The 17653-nt window shown below is 35.2% G+C and overlaps 2 protein-coding genes across 4 annotated transcripts in view; one reads left to right on the forward strand and one right to left on the reverse strand.

Annotated features, from left to right (window-relative positions):
• The first annotated feature begins 829 nt into the window (after positions 1–829).
• On the forward strand, positions 830–17272 carry LOC128994583 (zinc finger CCHC-type and RNA-binding motif-containing protein 1-like). 2 transcript variants are annotated; one of them, XM_054419238.1, is made up of 6 exons: positions 830–1153; positions 5530–5641; positions 6413–6622; positions 12465–12599; positions 13135–13271; positions 17190–17272. In XM_054419238.1, the coding sequence occupies exons 1-5, from the start codon at positions 1041–1043 to the stop codon at positions 13240–13242; spliced, it is 678 nt and encodes a 225-aa protein (XP_054275213.1). In that variant the 5' UTR covers positions 830–1040; the 3' UTR covers positions 13243–13271; positions 17190–17272. The 2 variants fall into 2 exon arrangements, with proteins under 2 accessions (XP_054275213.1, XP_054275212.1); XM_054419237.1 differs by lacking the exon at positions 17190–17272 and having other exon boundaries at positions 13135–13307.
• Positions 14669–17653, reverse strand: part of LOC128994582 (ATR-interacting protein mus304-like) — a 32302-nt gene continuing 29317 nt past the window's right edge. For both annotated transcript variants that reach the window (XM_054419236.1, XM_054419235.1), the window contains exon 16: positions 14669–17040. In XM_054419236.1, the coding sequence (XP_054275211.1) occupies positions 16871–17040 (170 nt within the window). In that variant the 3' untranslated portion in view covers positions 14669–16870. The remainder of the gene's footprint in view (positions 17041–17653) is intronic.

A 17653-nucleotide genomic window follows, 5' to 3' on the forward strand; every position in this document is an offset into this window, starting at 1 on the left:
AGAAATGTCAAAGCCAACGGAATAGAAGGAAGGACAGTCTAAATCAAGGCGTATAAAAGAGTCTTAATCGTCAATTTCCCACATTTTCATATTGTTGATATTCTATATAAAAATATACTGTACGTATGTCTTTTGATAAAACAATTTTTTTTTTTAAGAGGTTGGCGGCTTTTTTTAACCTTGCATTTGCCCGTCCACATAGACTAAGCGCCCGTGCGTGGATCGTTTACAGCATAGCAAGGAGTAAGCCGGTACAGTACAAAGGTGAACTGTACTGATAAATTTTAGCGGCAGTGACCAGGATCCGAACCCACGACATCGCTGCCTTGGGCCCGAAGTCCGTGACGCTACCGACTGAGCCACCGACTCACTAACAATGAAATGTATATCTGTCAGTCACTTCTTGGTTATTCAATTGACATGGGATCAAGAGATCATACAAGTAGGATTTTCATGTGGCTATATTTAAGTTTAAGCAAATAAAGACATTTCATTTCGTCATTATACATTTTATAATAAACATGCAAAACTGACAACTATCCGGTCTCCACGACTGTGGAGTGCCAATGTAACATGTATGACGCATTAGTTCCTTTTCATAATACTATTTTTAATAATAATTTTAATAATAATAATTTAATAAGAATTTTTAATAATACCTTTTCAGAGTTTTTTGACAATGTTTTGAGGCTAAGTACGATATAAAGCTTCATGACTTTAAGATCAGCCTGTAAACCAAACAATAAAGAAAGCAGACAGCATTGGATTTTGTACGTCTGCTCTCTGCTGTCACATTTATTTACTTTGAGGTTTGGTTTGTTTGTTTGTATTTGTTTCTGAGTTTAAACTTCGAACTTTTCAGGACCAACTACCATCTGCAAGGTTTTATTTAAATTTATGGCGAAACTTTGATATTCTAGACCATCGAACATCATACGTAGATTCGGTTATTGGGTTATTACCAATACCAGTGGATTTATGATAACACATATCTCAGTTGGATAACAAAAAAGGCCTTCAAGGTACCTTTACCATTAAAAATGAGCCATGGGTTGGTGCCAAGTAAAAGCACAGTATATGTATCTAATTTGCCATATTCTCTTACCAACAATGATCTTCACAAGGTGTTTGCAAAATTTGGGAAAGTAGTCAAGTAAGTAGATGTTCATAAGTAATATGACCATATAACCTAAGTAGACATAACTTAGTCTACACATTTTGTACCTAATTTCTGAAGTTTAAACAGATTTCTTTTAGGCCTAGTTTTTAACTTTTTAATTCTAACTGGTCTTTACTAATTTGATTTGACTCCTGGGAAAAGTCAAAGATGTTGATGGCTGTATTCCCATTGGTCATCGATCATTATGCTTCGAATTGATGAATGGCATTGGCTAAAGAAGTAAACTCAGTTTAGTGACTAGTATAACTTATATAACTAAACAATTTGTCTTTATCATTCAGATTGTCTGGTTATAGGTCGGCCGGTTAGAAAGCGTCCTCCTCGTAGCATTAGTGCGAGAGAGAGATACCGAGCTGTGGGAGTGAGACAGACTATGGCTCTTCCCCCACTCCACTGCCGCCCTACCCCCAACCTTCTCGAACACAGCTAATCAAATTAAATTGTACAGCTAATCAAAATGTTAACAATTACGTTCTTCATAACTTGAAAAAAATAGGTCCTGCAAAAAATATTGTATAGGTAGCCTAAATCGCATCAATATATTTAAAAAACATGAAATGTTATTATATCATTGTCTAAGCAGTTCCATTTGGTAACAAAGGATTCCAACTTCCACGACACTGGGGCGGCGCCGTGTCGGTGTCGTGTCGGTGTCGTGTCGGTGTCGTGCCGGTGTTGTGTCGTGCAGTGTGAAAACGGCCATTGGCGGAGAGGGGGAACATACCCTCCCTCGCTGTTACCTCCTGCGCTAAAGTTTTCGCGCATGTCGTTTTCTAACTGGCCGACCTATAGCCACTTAGTTTATAGCTCTACTGCTCACCAGGTTTCATTCCAAGCAAGATAAACTCTGTACTCGGATGCAACCATCGACATATAAAACTAACTGGATTGCGCGCAGGCCGTAAGGCTCGTGTAGAGCTTTCCGAGCCAATACAGGTGTGTATCGGGGTTGCCGCATGGGCAAATTGAAGGCTGCATGTGGGATATAGCGCGCGAAACCGTGTTGTCGACACCTGACCTTGGGCGCACATGCGTGTTACAATAACCTCCCTCAGTCTTAATTTTCAAATTTCAAAGCACCGATACAGAATGACAATTTAGAGTATATAAATGGTATGCTACAGAAATGTTTGAACTATTTAACCTGTTTGAAAATTGAAAAAGTTCCTATTCTCAATCATGCCAGGAAAACGTTTGCTCTCGGCTTTATCACCAACATGCTCACGATAAATATTTTGATGAAAAGTTTATTAGAGGAGCATGAATACATATTAACGTACAAGTTTTCTCAAGACCACCTGGAATTGTTATTTTCCTGTATAAGATCTCGAGGAGGAAATAACAATAATCCAAATGTGAAACAGTTCCAGTGGGCTTTGAGAAAACTTATGTTTCGTTATAGTGTCCAGCCATCTGATAAAGGCAATTGCTTATCTATCATTTGAATTGTATCAACAAAGTTCTGTAATGAGCTTCAACGAATTATCCCAAGTAGTTGGACATAGTGATGAAACCGATGATGCTGATGATATAGAATGCGTGTCATACATGTTAGAAGGCATAGAAGAGTCGTCTTACTATAAAGACAATGTAATATATTATATTTGTGGTTATGTTGTTCGAAAGTTGGATCCTAAACTGAAATGTGGAGAATGCAGTAATCTTTTGGTAACTGGCGATTCAAATCCAAGCCCTTGCACTAATTTTACTGATTTTCTATCAAAAGGAAAATTAATCAGGGCTTCGCCAGATGTACTGAAAATTGTTAAGTTCATGTACAATCAAATTGTTGCATATTCCAAGGATTGGCAAAAATTTGATGCTTCAAAAACTATTTTATTAACATGTAGAACCTTTGCTGGTAACGTTTTTCTTAATCATAAAGGTAATAATGAATTTGGTGAGGAAAGCCATGACATGAAATTAATCAAATTAATTGGTATTATGTTTAACAAAATTATATGCCACAGCATTTCTAAGCGTAAAACAGCAGAAGCTTCTCTGTCAAAGCTTGGTATGCGGCAGAAGTTAAATAAGCTTATTCTCTTTAGCAATGTTTAGGCTAAATATGTTTCTTTGTTTTACAAAGTTTCCTAAATAAAATGTTTTTTATACAATCTAACCTTTTTCTTACTAATACCTTACCCCAGAATATTTTGTATTTTACGAGAAACTGATAAAACCCATTTTTTAATATAGACTATTTTGTATTGTAACATTGAAACATAATTGGTTTCGTTAGAGTAGTAAGTGAAGAAAGAACCAAGTCATAAAGGTTTCTTAATTGTACTATTTTATTACTTTCATTCCATCATTAAAAAAAATAAAATCGGAATTAAATTATATTTGATCAGAAACCTCAGTGTGAAATATCTGCCGTCAGTTAATATTTATTAATTGTGGTACCCAAACTCGGTTACTCACAGCGTTATTTTTACACTTTTATTACTTGTACAAAAATTCATGAAAATTTATTATTAAAATGCCTTACAACGTTTTAGTACAGAGTAAAGGGCTGGATAAAGTGCATCGTCCTGGCCGCGACAATGCTAAGATGTGGCACAGCGAGACGCTTAATCCCACATGACGCCTGCAAAATCTTAAACGCAACCCCGGTCGTTGGCTCGGGTCGCGGAGCCTCGCAGCCGATCCAGTTAGTTTTATATGTCGATGGATGCAACTTATCTTAAATAGGCCATGACTTTGTGATGCTATTAAACGAAAAGGCAGTAAATTAGGCCTATTAGACAGTTACTTAACAAGACCAGAGTGTGGACTGTTCCTTAAAAAAAGAAAAAAATAACAGTTGGTTTGAAAAACCATTACGGTAAGTTAATTAAAAGCAAATATGTGTCACAATATTCTTGTAAATATTTTTAGAAAGGTACCTATTCCATATAACCAGCATTTTCTTTAATAGCTTAAAGTAAGAATGTAGGATTTGCTATCTTGCTCTATTATTTTGCAAATAACGCTAGGCCTAAGCCCTCTTTCACACCATCCCACACCGTACGAAGCTATTTAGAATGTATTATCATATGAGAGCTTTCCCATCAGTGTGGGTTCGCTTGGAAGGACCTAAACCTCTGTCCGGGTTGTAAAATCACTCAGACGAACCTAAACCTCCAATGGGGGACCGGGCCGGAAGCTAGTTTTTAGAACATTAGCTCTTATGTAAGCTTTCACACTTGTGCGGGACAGGCTGATTTTGCCCGGACATAAATCAGTAGTTATGACAGTCTGCGTCCATCAGTGGTTGAGTGTGGTTGATTATGTAGTACCGTTACCTAATCTTGTTAAAACTTAGTAAGTTAAGTTTGTTGTTTTCACAATGGATGAAACAAAATAGGCCTTCAAAGTGCCAAACGCACTTTCGATTAGTTTGGTCAGGAATTATATTTTGGTCTGGTTTGAAGGCAAGTGATGCGGAACAATACCCCAGCCGCAGCAAACCATCTTCCATTTGCATGTTTAAATTTTTACAAAAGATTTCATTTAACTTGTCGGATTTTTTAATAGGCTGTAAAAACATTTGGTTTAACAAACACCTAAATTGTCTTCTATATGGAAGGTAATGAAGTATGGTGTTTTAGCTGAAATCTTATACCAAATTTTGCATTAACATACATAAGAAAATTTTAACTACAATATTTTTTTTTCTCCTATGGGACAAAAAAAAAATGGTCACATAGACTATCTGTAGGCCATGTTGTTGTGCCACCAATGAAAAACCCTCCATTCCCTTAGGGAAGAATTAGCTAAAGCTGTGAAAAGCATACCATAGCTATGCCGTTGTATGTAAAGGAAGCATGGCGAGCGATGTATATAGAATTTAAATCAGATATGCCATGGACATCCTAAAAAGTTAAAGATCTTCCTTTTGTTACCCTGAAGATCTTCCTTTTGAATTTTTTTTGAATTTTTGATTTTTCTTTTTTTGGTTTTATAAACAACAAATTATCTTTAGCAGGTGGATGAAAAAGCCAAATTGGGGTACTTTCACCCAATATAACAAACTGTAGGCCGTCACGTTTAGCCGTAATCTAACGTAAGTTGTATTGTGAATTAATTTTAAGTGTAATAGAAATAATATGTGAGCAGGCCTACCACTTGTTTTTTACATTTATCGATAGAATTTTTAGTAGGCCTATATTAGTATATACAGTATATTAGTGACGACACGGTTGACGCCGAAAAACACCACCATGAACAACTGTTGTAAATCTTGAATTCAACAACGCAAGAATATTAGCAACATGTCTTGTATCAGCACCATATATTTTTATTTAAAAAATAAATAATTACAAAAATGTTATCTTTTATTGTATAAATTATTTGATTCTTTGCAGAGTGACGATTGTTAAGGATAAAATAACAAGGAAGAGTAAAGGTGTTGCATTCGTATTCTTTTTAAACAAAGAAGATGCCTGGAAGTGCGCAAGTAGTGTTAATGGACAAGAGGTAATTCAATTTAGACTGATGTTTCACAAGTAATTCATCAGGTTGATTGTAAGCATTAAAATTAACTCCTTGGCAATAAACGGAAATAATTTTTCAAGACAAGTAAAGTTCAAAGTACAGTGTACCTACTTCTAATATGACAGTGGTGTAGTCCTAAATGTTTCAGTATGGGATCACTCACCGTTGTCAAAAACTGACGGAACATTTAGGATTAAAATATAGAATTCTTGGAAACGAGCAGAGCGGGAACACCTGTGTGTGTCCTTGTGTTTCCGCTCCACTACACCACTGACTGATGAGATGGATAGTACCAAAAATACTAGAAGAGCGTGCTGAGTTAAGCTGAGCGATAATTGACAATGTTGAGCCTAAAGCAATTTTCCTGTGGAAAAAGTGAGCTATTACCTCAGTCAACATGGTAAGACTTAGGTGTCTTGACTTTTTTTAGGCACCGGTATCTAGTTAGTTTAAACAATTATATTTCTATAATTAACCATTATGACTTTTAAATAAAGAAAATTATATTTCATTTTAGCCATTATCTTTGATTAAGGAATTCCAGGCTCCAAGGGGTGCTGAAAAGACTCTTCCATAATTTTTTTGGCTAAGGTCTTCCTCTTCCACTAGCTATCAATGTTATCCTTTCCATATAAAATCCTCTTTTATGATGTCTCTTAATTCCTTTTATGGTTTTCCAACTCTTCTCTTTCGGCTAATTTCTCTACCACTATATCCCACTATTTGGCTGTAACAACTTGATTCGTTTTCCAGATGTTCGGTAGAACTCTGAAGAGCAGCATAGCCAAAGACAACGGACGCAGCACCGAGTTCATAAAGAAACGGCAGTATTTGGACAAATCAAGATGTTACGAGTGTGGGGAGGAAGGACACCTAAGTTACGCTTGTCCTGCCAATGCTCTCGGAGAGCGCCAACCTCCACCAAAGAGAGAGAGAAAACGCAAGAAAAAAGAGGATGATCAGGTGAGCAGATTGTACTTCATTCAGCTTAGTTTGATTTCTCCAAAAAAAATTGGATCATTGTAATGGAAAATGTAAAAACTGGATGGATTGAAGGACAAGGTTATTGTTCTCCAGCATTCTGTAAGTTGCCAAAGCAATTACCGAGACGTAATTCCAAGAAAAGTTTTGTTATTGTTATTTGATTACCAACATTCTTGTTGTTGTATGTGTACAGTCAAACCCCGCTAATGGCACATTCAGCAGTAATCTGGCATTGGTGTATGCGTAAGTTTAAGGGCGAATTCAGCAGAGTTTACAGGTGATTGGTAACTCCATAGGCGATTCATCAAGGACACTCATCAGTGATGTAAAATCTTCAACTAATTTTTTATCATAGTGCTGCAGTTGTTATTTTATACTGCATTTGGTTATCAGTAACAGCCAGTGTTCTTAACTAGTGTAATGTTGTATATTTTAGGTTAAGTTTTTTTTCTTCCATTTTTAACACTGAAGGAATGACATAGCCTTTGGTAAATTCTTAGGGACCGCGTCTCGTTGTCCCGCCGTCTAGTTGTACCTACGTCTACTTGTACCTCGAGGCCTAGGGACAACTAGTCGTAGGTACAACTAGACGTAGGTACAAGTAGACGTGTATCCCACCGACAAGTAGTATCACCTAGCTTGTACGGATGCGACCAGTTGTCCCTACGACTAGTAGTCCCTACGACTAGTGGTCCCTCCGTCTAGTGGTCCCTACGTCTAGTTGTACCTACGACTAGTTGTACCTACGACTAGTTGTACCTACGCGTATTTTGCGTCCTTATGGTCTAGTTGTATATCTATCGTTCAATTCGTTACCCTGTTTAATTGATTACTGCACGAGTACTTTTTAATAATACCCTTAATTAAATCAGGAACTGCAGTGTTCCGAGTCAATTGAGTATGATTTGCAAATATTTTTCACCGCACTACGATGTTTAGTAGTTTTACACAGACGTTAATTGAAGGCTGAAAGCTACGCATTGCTGTCCAGGGTCGAAATGGCAGCTATAGTTGTAAGTAAAATTTTCCAGCCCTAGTACCGAAAATCGCTTATTTAATTAAAACATTTATACATATCATTAAATATACAAGCAGTATATCCTTAATGAATTGCAATAGACCGCTGCCTTGCAATTATGTATTACTATTTTTGCTGATTTCTTTAAATATTTTGTCACATAACCTTAAAGTATATTTGCATTGATTAGTGTGCATTTCTTATAGCTTACAATGGATTTCCCAGTGAACAATGAACAATGAAGTGTACAATGAAGTTGAGGTCCAGCGGTTGAAAACTCGACAAAAACTATGCAATGTACAGACTTCTCTATTTAACATACACTCTAAATAATACATGTGATTGGAATATTTTCCATTTGTTTTGATTTTATTTTCATAATTAGTTGTTACTAGTGTACCTGTTGCTCGAATTCGAGCAATTGCGAAGCATTACAGGCGACTCAAAGATTATGGAAATACTCACGATCTACACAACAGTTAGATATAATCAAAATCTTTTGTAAATATCTTATCTTTTTTCAAAAAGCTGATCTTGTTTTTTTAGTGTTTTTAGGGTAAAAAAACTAATTTCTATTTCTTCTACTTGGTTGTGTTCTATGACTTTTTCTATGTTTCCATTGTTTGCAAATCGGTTATTTCAATGATTGCTCAAGAAATGTAGCACAGTGTTCAGTTCAGTTTTATTCAGTTTTATTTTTAGCCTATATCAAATTGTCCAGGATTTCTTGCTCTTTTCCATTGTAATAATTACACCACCCCAAGTTTCGTCTACAGATGCAATATGCCAAAGAATATCACCTACGTACAAGTATGTTTTATCTATGGTACAATCTCCAAGAATTGGTAAAAAAGGCAGAAACCAACCCATACAATAGATATAAGTTAACTCCATAAAAAATAATTTTAAAAGTTACTGTGATATTAGGATTTTCCACTGATTTGGTAATAGAACATTATATTGCAAAAAATGACACGATGCAGAATAAAATCAACTAGGTGAAACCCGTCGAAATCGACGGATACTTTCAAGGCTTACGTTAATTCATCTAACTGCGATAAATTGAGTTAACTACCTATACATATTTTGAGCATTTAGCATTGTTTAAAGAGTAATAAGTGTAAAAACAATAATGATTTTAATTGCGTTAGTTGCCAAATTTGGTTGATCATTCAATGATTAAAATGTTTCCCATACCGTACGTCATCGGACTCATCGGAGTTATTATTAGTATGTTATATGATATCTCTTCCTTTGGATGGACCTTTAAATAGTATTAAAATCATATTGGCGGGTCTATTGTAGTTAAACACTTCTGTTATTTCAACAGTGTAATATGATTTTATTTGAAAAGAAAATATTTTTTGGGAAGACATATTCTAACTTCAAACGGAGGTATCCGTTACAGTGTAAGTTTGATTTTTCCTTCGTCACGTTGCGTCAGTTCATATCGTACTTCTGTGCCAATGAATGAACCCTCTAGCATAGTTTTGAGAAATTGATTGTGGGGTTACTATTAAAGCTGGAATTCCTTGACATGGGGGATGTCAGTTAGTTGTCTCAGCCTTATCAATAACGCAAAGTTGTCAAAATAATCTCTCTACGGAATGTTAGGTGTAGTGGAATACTTGAAGCGAAGTTGGATTTATTCTTGAACTGTTAGAGGCCTCCTCATTTATATGGTCTTGGCGGCTTCATTTGGCAACAAATAATGCAAATGACATAGCAATGGGACATTTCCAAAAAGCAAAAATACTGTAAATTGGCTGTTACGTATATACAGTAGAACCTCTTTAATCCGAACCCCCGTAATCCGAACGTCCACTAATCCGAACCCCTCATTGCTGTACTCTATACACAGTACAGCAGTTTTTTATTGTATACTGTATTTAATTTACAGTACTGTTTATTCACCATGTTAACTACATTATTAAATAAACACTGTATTTTACTTTATAAAACATTTTTTCACAATTCCCAAAATAATGTTGATCAATTTTAGCCATGTTTTAGCTATTGTTATGTAAAAACAACAATATGTTCTGTAATCCGAACTATTCAATAGTCCGAACTACCCCTGGTCCCAATTGGTTCGGATTAAAGAGGTTCTACTGTATTTACATTTACATATTGGTAATCAACGTATCTTATAAAGGATTATGTGATCTAGTTTAAAAGGAATATGACCTTTCTGTCATTACAGTAGCTGCTTGTTTCTCTTTGTACCATATTTTACAGCCAAAATGTAGTGTTATTTTCAATAATGTTACCAACCCATTGCGCCAAAGTCCGTAATATAGGCAGGTGTAAATAATTTGTCAAGATGGGTACCATTTTAGGCAAGGTTTCTATGTTTGGATTTTATTAGACACGATAAGAGCAGATATTTCCACATAAATATTTGATATGTGTAGAATAATATGATAAAATGTAGGCAAAAGTGGTAAAAAAGGCAGACACCAACCCGTACAATAGATATAAGATAGTTCAATAAGAAATAATTTAAGAATTGCTGTGATAAAAGGATTTTCCACTGATTTCGTAATGGAACGTTATATTGCAAAACATGACATGATAAAGAGGAAAATCAATTTTAAAATCAGAAAATAACATTGCAAATACTTATTTGGTACGATTCAGTAACTCCCAATACATATGTATTGTTTGAAACACAATTTAAAAATAAACAGCTGTTTTATTAAAAAGTCTAATTCACATGGCCAAAATGTAAACAACTCTGTGGAGGGATCTTTAAAGGCTTCTGGGGCAGAGCCCTAAGGGATTTTGCTTAGTTTTTCTTTTGATAACTCATCTACAGGCCAAGACCTTTCTTTGGACACCTCTACCAAGTTTATACGCTCAGTCGTTCTCTTAAATTAGTCGAGACAAAGTTTCCAATTAAATATTTAGGTTCCACCATATTAATCTTATGGGAGAAAACCCAACTTTGATGGCCTGTGAGGCAAAGCCCGAGGATTTTTATTACACAAATTTGTGAAAGGGGGCGTCTACACAAAAAATACTTTATTTTGACACGTCGTTTGTAAAAATCCGTCCATTATTAACGGAGGAGTAGTGTTTTGTAGAAATCGCCTTCACGTATTATATATAAGGATTTTAAAATCAGAAAAATCCATTGCAAATACTGTACTTTATTTTGCCAAATTCAATAAATCACAATTTAAATATTAACAGCTGTTGCATTAAAAAGTAGTGTAGAATTATGCATATGGTCGTAATGTAAACAAATCTGAAGAGGCAAATTTAAAGGCTTCTAGGGCAGAGCTCCAAGGGAATTTACCTCTTTCCTCTTTTGATGGCTCATCTACAGACCAAGACCTTTCTTTAGACACCTCTACCGAGTTTCTACGCCCAGCCGTTCTTTCAAAGTAGCTGTGACAAAAACCCCGTTTTCCTCCATAAGAATAACATGGGATGGTAATTTAAAGGCCACGGGGGCAGAGCCCCAAGGGAATTCACCATGTTTCTCTTTTGATGGCTCATCTACAGACCAAGACCTTTCTTTAGACACCTCTACCGAGTTTCTACGCCCAGCCGTTCTTTCAAAATAGCTGTGACAAAGAAAACCCGTTTCAAATTAATATATAGATTTTGTCACCAGCATAGCAACCCGTTAAACCCATGTTAGTTTTAAAAAATTTGTAATTCTATTTTTATGTCTTTTTAGCCTATTTTAATTTATAAAGGCATTCTGTAGATCGACAGGAAAATACATTTCCACCGATATGCGGATATTTTCTCTGTGATGTTCACGATCTGATAAAAAGGTTGTAAAGAAACATGCTTGCCTATATTATTGATATTCTCAGTTTTATATAGTTTGGTGAAAAATAGCAATCGTACCACGGGTCGAATTCATCTTCGTGACTAATATCATACAAAAACACTTCATTATAACTCAATTACTTGTTTTTATAAACTCTGAATTTATTTATTTAAGATAATTGTTTAAAGTTGTTGTTTAAGCTAGTTAATGTTAGTTTTCTATAGAAAGGTAGAGTTTAAGTGGAAAAAACAATGATAGCAGATCTTGACAAGAAATAAGGAAAACCAAAGTGTAATATGGATAAGGACTGACCAAGGGACACAAGTACATTGTTATCAAGAACAGGGGTTTCTCAATGAGCTGCAGACAAGCCAAATTTTCCTGGCTTTTGTAGCAAGTTGTTTATAAAAAATTTTTGTAAGATTGTATGATTTTTAAAGAAATAAAATAAATCCCTTAAACTGGTGACAAGTTGAAGGGGAGATACAACTAGCCGTAGGTACAACTAGACGTAGGTACAAGTAGGCGTAGGTACAACTAGTCGTAGGTACAATCAGTCGTAGGTACAAGTAGTCTCAGGTACAAGTAGTCGTAGGTACAAGTAGTCGTAGGTACAAGTAGACGCAGACGTATGAGGTACAAGTAGACGGTGGCGTACCCGGCTAGTTGTACCTGTAGATTTTTAAGAGGTACAACTAGACGTCCGCACCATCGTCAAGTTGTACCTACAGCTTTGGACGAGGTACAACTAGACGCCTGTCACCAAAATGCAGCAGGTACAACTAGACGCCGGTACAAGTAGACATCGCCCCAATTCTTACAGGCCAAATAAAGATTTGAGTTTGAATGAATTAATTGATTTTAGGATTGGTTCTCTATACTTTTATTTAAACCCACCCTGCCCAGTACGTTTAAGCTTTGCCACGTAGGGAAAACACAATATCTTTCCAGCAAAGAAGATTGTGTTTGATTTCAATAGGGGCCTAATTATGATATGAGGATGTGCTTTTGTTCAGAGAGACTACTCGGCTTACGACAGTGACGAGGACTGGAGAGGGCGGCCTGTTAGTACGACATGTGACACAGATGGAGAAGAAGAAGAACAGGTAGAGCCAGACTTGGAGACTCTCAGTGCAGCAATCAGTCTGGAGGTAAGCTATAAATTTCCTCATTCACACTGTTCTACAACTGTTTCTGTTAATACTCTTGTTAAACCAGAATGTTAAGTAATTGCAATTCTGACGTTCCTTATTGAGTCTGTCGATCCTTTCTTGGTAATTTTCACACTATAGCATTGAGTAGAAGGACCTGAGCATGTTCACTTTTTAAACACTAAACTTTTCTGAAAGGTGACAGATATACTCTAGTACCGTACTGTACAAAAAAATAACTTTTGGTAAAAAACTTTACTGTGTTAGAAATCGTGGCCTGATTTATTGTCTATATTAGTTTACCGTGTAAAAACCTGGAGAGTTTCTGTTTCTATATACAAGTCTGAAAGACAGTAATATGATCAGTAAACGCAAGCTATGATCATGTTAAAAACTTTTGCTAAAAAGTAATGTCAAATTCTTGATTGTAAAAAAATTACTAATTTAAATATTATATTTGACCTTCTTTTGTATTTTTAATAAACAAATTGCAAAAATATTAAATAACTAAGCTTGCTGTGTTATTTTTCTTTAGCAAGAAGCAGCTCAAAAATATCAAAGCAAGGCGGAAGCACCAACAGTCAAGAGGAAGAGAATAAAACAGGATTCTTACTTTAGTGATGAGGAGGAGCTGAGTGAATAGTCAATATTTATTGTATTTAAGTATTTCTGGTAAATATTATGTATATTAAACGAATTAAGCATCAATCGGCATACTAACTGGCCAAATAATGTGAAATCTAGATTTTACTGGCCCTAGAGGTATATCATATAATGAAGAAAAAATTTCTTTATTTTTTCACAATTCATTTACAACTGACATAAACAATTACAAAAAAACACACAAAACAATGTGCTTTTGAACCATACTGACCAGTATTACATGCTTGTAAAAGCCTGGTTTACACGGGTAGAGTTGTGGGTAGAGTAGAGTTTCTAGTAGAGCCACTATCTTGTTCACTCTACCGATTTACAGAAGCCGGCTGTTCACAAACAGTAGAGTGTAGATGATAGTGTGCCTCACTGTTCGTGTTTGGTGATAGGTTTTTAAAATCCTCAAAATGAGCGTTGTTGGGAAGAAAATACAAATACAATAATATTCACATGGAACACGCCTAAACACATACAAAAGTCAACAATACAAGTCTCAAAAAGAGCTCAGAACAGCTTCACTCTACTGGAAACTCTACTCTACTACTGAGTTAATCACGTTTACACGGGTATAGTGTGCAGGAAAGTGAAAATTTGGGCAGTAGTGGGGGAAGTAGAGTAGAGCTACTATGCCACATGTTGCTAGTAACTCTACTTTACCACCTACTATCTACTATACTAGCTACTAGGTGCTAGTGACTGTTTACACGGGTAGAGCTACTTTCTTGTCCACTCTACCGATTTTAAGCAAGTGACTGTTCACACATAGTAGAGTGTTGATGATAGTTTATGAACTGTGTGTTCCGCCTCCATTCCCAAAATGAGTGTTCTAAACCAGTTACAAGACAGTGTCACTCTACTAAAATCTCATTTACACAAGTATAGTGTGCAGGAGAGTGACAATTTTGCTAGTGGTGGGGGAAGTAGAGTAGAGCTACTATGCCACATGTTGCTAGTAACTCTACTCTACCACCTACTATCTACTATACTAGCTACTAGGCGCTAGTGGGTGTTTACACGGGTAGAGTTACTCTACTAGAAACTCAGTTGGATTTTGACAGTGGCAGCGATTGACCATGAGAAAAGTAGGGGGGCAAAAACTACTTATATGGTAGTAAAACATATAGTATATTCATATAGAAAAAAATAGTGTCATATGGATGACACACCAACAAATCATCGCACCATTGATATTAGGTGGTTTAACTTAGTTAAGGAACTTACAATGAAAATTATAAAAAAAACCACAGGATGAGTGATAAGGGTAATCAAATACAAGTTTTAAGGTTGTTAAAAGAAAAGAAAATTTGTTAGGAACTCTTGAAATAGTTGCCATTTGTCATTAATTTGGCTTTAACAAAGTAGTAAAAATCAGCAACATATAAGGAGAGGAAATAAAAACTCAGATTTTGTGAATTATTAACAATAGTCACAATGTTATTAAACTGTGTACAAACAAATAATATATTACAGATTTACAGGTATGGAAATAAATAGATTGTAACGATCATATTCCGATGTAGACATATTTACCTAAAAAAACCAATAAAAGATTGGTTTTACAGTCTTACCTTACTTATATGCTAGATTGTACATGAAATAAGATTTCTGTTACTAACCATTGTAACATACACACATTTTCATTCTTCTTTTTCTTAATATTTCTACAGAGAATTGATCCAAATTGATTTATATTACTAGTTTAATTATTTCAGTTTGTTAGCATGGAAGTGGCAGTAAGCTTTGAGCAGAGAAATAATCAAAAAGTTAAATTACCTCAAATTAGTGATGGACAAGACCCGAAACTTCAATATTTTTTCAAGATTTTTTTTATCTCAAAGCTTCGGGCAGGATTGAAATACTAACGGAATATTTTCAAAACAAGATAAGAAAAATAAAATTTTTAGAAATTAAAACTAAAAAAAAAATTGGAATTCAAAAATACGAGGCATGTTTTTTAAGTAAGTACCGTTTTTAAATTTCTCCGTTGCAGTGCTGCGAATGGCGTTTTGGACATTTTCGCTGTATATGTGCATCTATTGGCAAGCCCTAGCCGGAAATTCGACAACAATCGGCCGTGTTTACATCCGGTATCGAGCATTCAAAATGATGCCGCCAATTGAGACTGCCGCCGACTATGAAGTGCGCGCTGTAATTAGAGTTTTAGGTGCTAAAGGTGTAAAAGCCATTGAAACTTATCGACAGATTAGGGAGGTGTATGTCAAGAACATTTATGAGTGACAAAATGGTACGCAGGTGGGTAAGGGCCAGCGAACACAGAAGGGCATCTGAAGACAGCCCCACCAACGCCCATCATGAGCAACGCACTGGGCAGCGTCACTGTCCCCAGTACCCAGTGTGTTGCTCATCATGGACGTTGGTGGGGCCGTCTTTAGATGCCCTTACCCACTTGTGTACCATTCCGTCACTCATCAAATAAGTCACTCCAAAATCATTATAAAAATACCACAAGACTTAAAAATTGTTACTTGATACTTAACTAGTAAGAAGTAATACTGTTGTTTTTGATATGTTTCAAAGTTGAATTATATTGTATACCAACTGATATCTCCATGCTTCCTATGCCGAAGAGTTATTTTAATAAGTTAGGCCTTATCAATATATTTTTTTATATACTGATGTTTTTATTAATGTTTTTTAATAAAGATTTTAAATATTTTTGTATATTTTTTGCCAAGTTTTTTTTAAAATTTGTAAATATTTCTGAACTTTAAAAGTAGATAGTAATTCTTTTATAACTTTTTGTTAAATCTCGTCCCACAGGAATTAAAAAAATCTTGTCTCGTCTCAAAGTGAAAAAATATAGTCTTGTCCATCACTACCCTAAATGGCTGATATAACAAGTTATAAATTATACAAATATGTTGCCATGCAACATTTCATATAAGTAACCATCCTCTCATAACTAAAACATACATTGCATCTCGCATCATAAATACATAAATATAATTCTGCGTTAAAGTGATTTTAAGCCTCAATAAGTTTTAGATGTACAACATCAAATATTAATAAAAAATATATTAAACAATCAAATTAAAAAGTTAAAACACAAAACTCTTGCAAAATATACAATTTTATAGTTCTTAGTTTTTTACAGATTGTCACAATCAAATGAACTTAACTAGGAAGCATTTTTTTTTTTCATCTTTAACGGTTACAGCTAACAAGTATTTTAACCCTAGTGATATTACAGATATTTGGAACATAAGTTTAAGTATCATTTCAAAGTACATATTATTAAACTAAATTGGTCTATCCGTGATTAGGATAATCTAAGAGGTGATAGTAATGAAGTTTACCTTCATCGGTTAAATGAAACTCATGGTTAGGACAGCATTCCATTTAGTTAGTTCCATGTTTAATAAGCATTCTGTCAAATGTAATCCAAGAACCATCCTGCTTTAGCCATATAGTCATAATTAGGGATCTGTGGGTACCGATATTTGGCTAGAGACAATTAGTTTGTGCAGGAAATAATTTTCTACCCGACCCAAAGTAAAAAGGTTTGGCCCATAGACCTCTCTTGCTCTCTAGTCATAATAGTCTACTTCGTATACTGATGCGATCGCCAACTATTTTAAATTAACCAACATTAATATTTACAGATCATCAATTTCATCTAAAACAACTGAACATGGTTTTTCACTATCTCCTTGTATAAAGCAGCGGAGAGATTGTTTTAACCTAGTATTTTGGTCCTCTTTTGTTGGTGAATGTCCAGGTTGTTTCAGCACTTCTTCTTGGCTGCATAGAACTTCCAGAGTATCTCCTGAAAAATCACATGAACTTAATATCATAGCATTATAGTTTTGCAGCACAGGAGGAATTTGTATGCATGAGACTAGACAGGGGTATCAAAATTGGTGGAATTGCCACAATTGCATCAGTGTAAGTAAATAAAAAATTAAATTGTTCTAGCTCTTATGAAAACATTGCTTGGTCTCTGGAACGAACACACAGCTGTAAATTGGTTCAATTGTCAAAGAAGTGAACGCAATCATAGGTAATCCCCACTATATGAGATGGATGAGATCTGTGCCATGCAAAACCAAAAAGTGTAAAGGAAGAAAGTAAGCTTTATCATTGCGTTATTTGGATAATGTAAATAAAACTAACAAACAATTTAGAGTAAAGTTGGTTCTTTTTTTTTACGAAATAGTAAATACTCATAATGATAAAGCTGATAAAAAACTGGAAAAAGTAGGTTTATGGAACTATAAGAGGGGGGAGTAATCTCATCTTTACTTGCAATGACAATGTTGTACGAAAAAATTTGATAAAAAATAGCTTCCATACATGAGCTGAAATGTTTTAAAAACGTTGGCTACCAACTATACTCATCCCTCAGATTCACAGGAACGTGACAGTAGGTAGGGAACGTG

The sequence above is a fragment of the Macrosteles quadrilineatus genome, unplaced genomic scaffold (genome assembly GCF_028750875.1).
Source record: "Macrosteles quadrilineatus isolate MER2022 unplaced genomic scaffold, UCM_ALF_1.0 Scaffold_5__1_contigs__length_97177068, whole genome shotgun sequence".
Lineage (NCBI taxonomy): Eukaryota > Metazoa > Arthropoda > Insecta > Hemiptera > Cicadellidae > Macrosteles > Macrosteles quadrilineatus.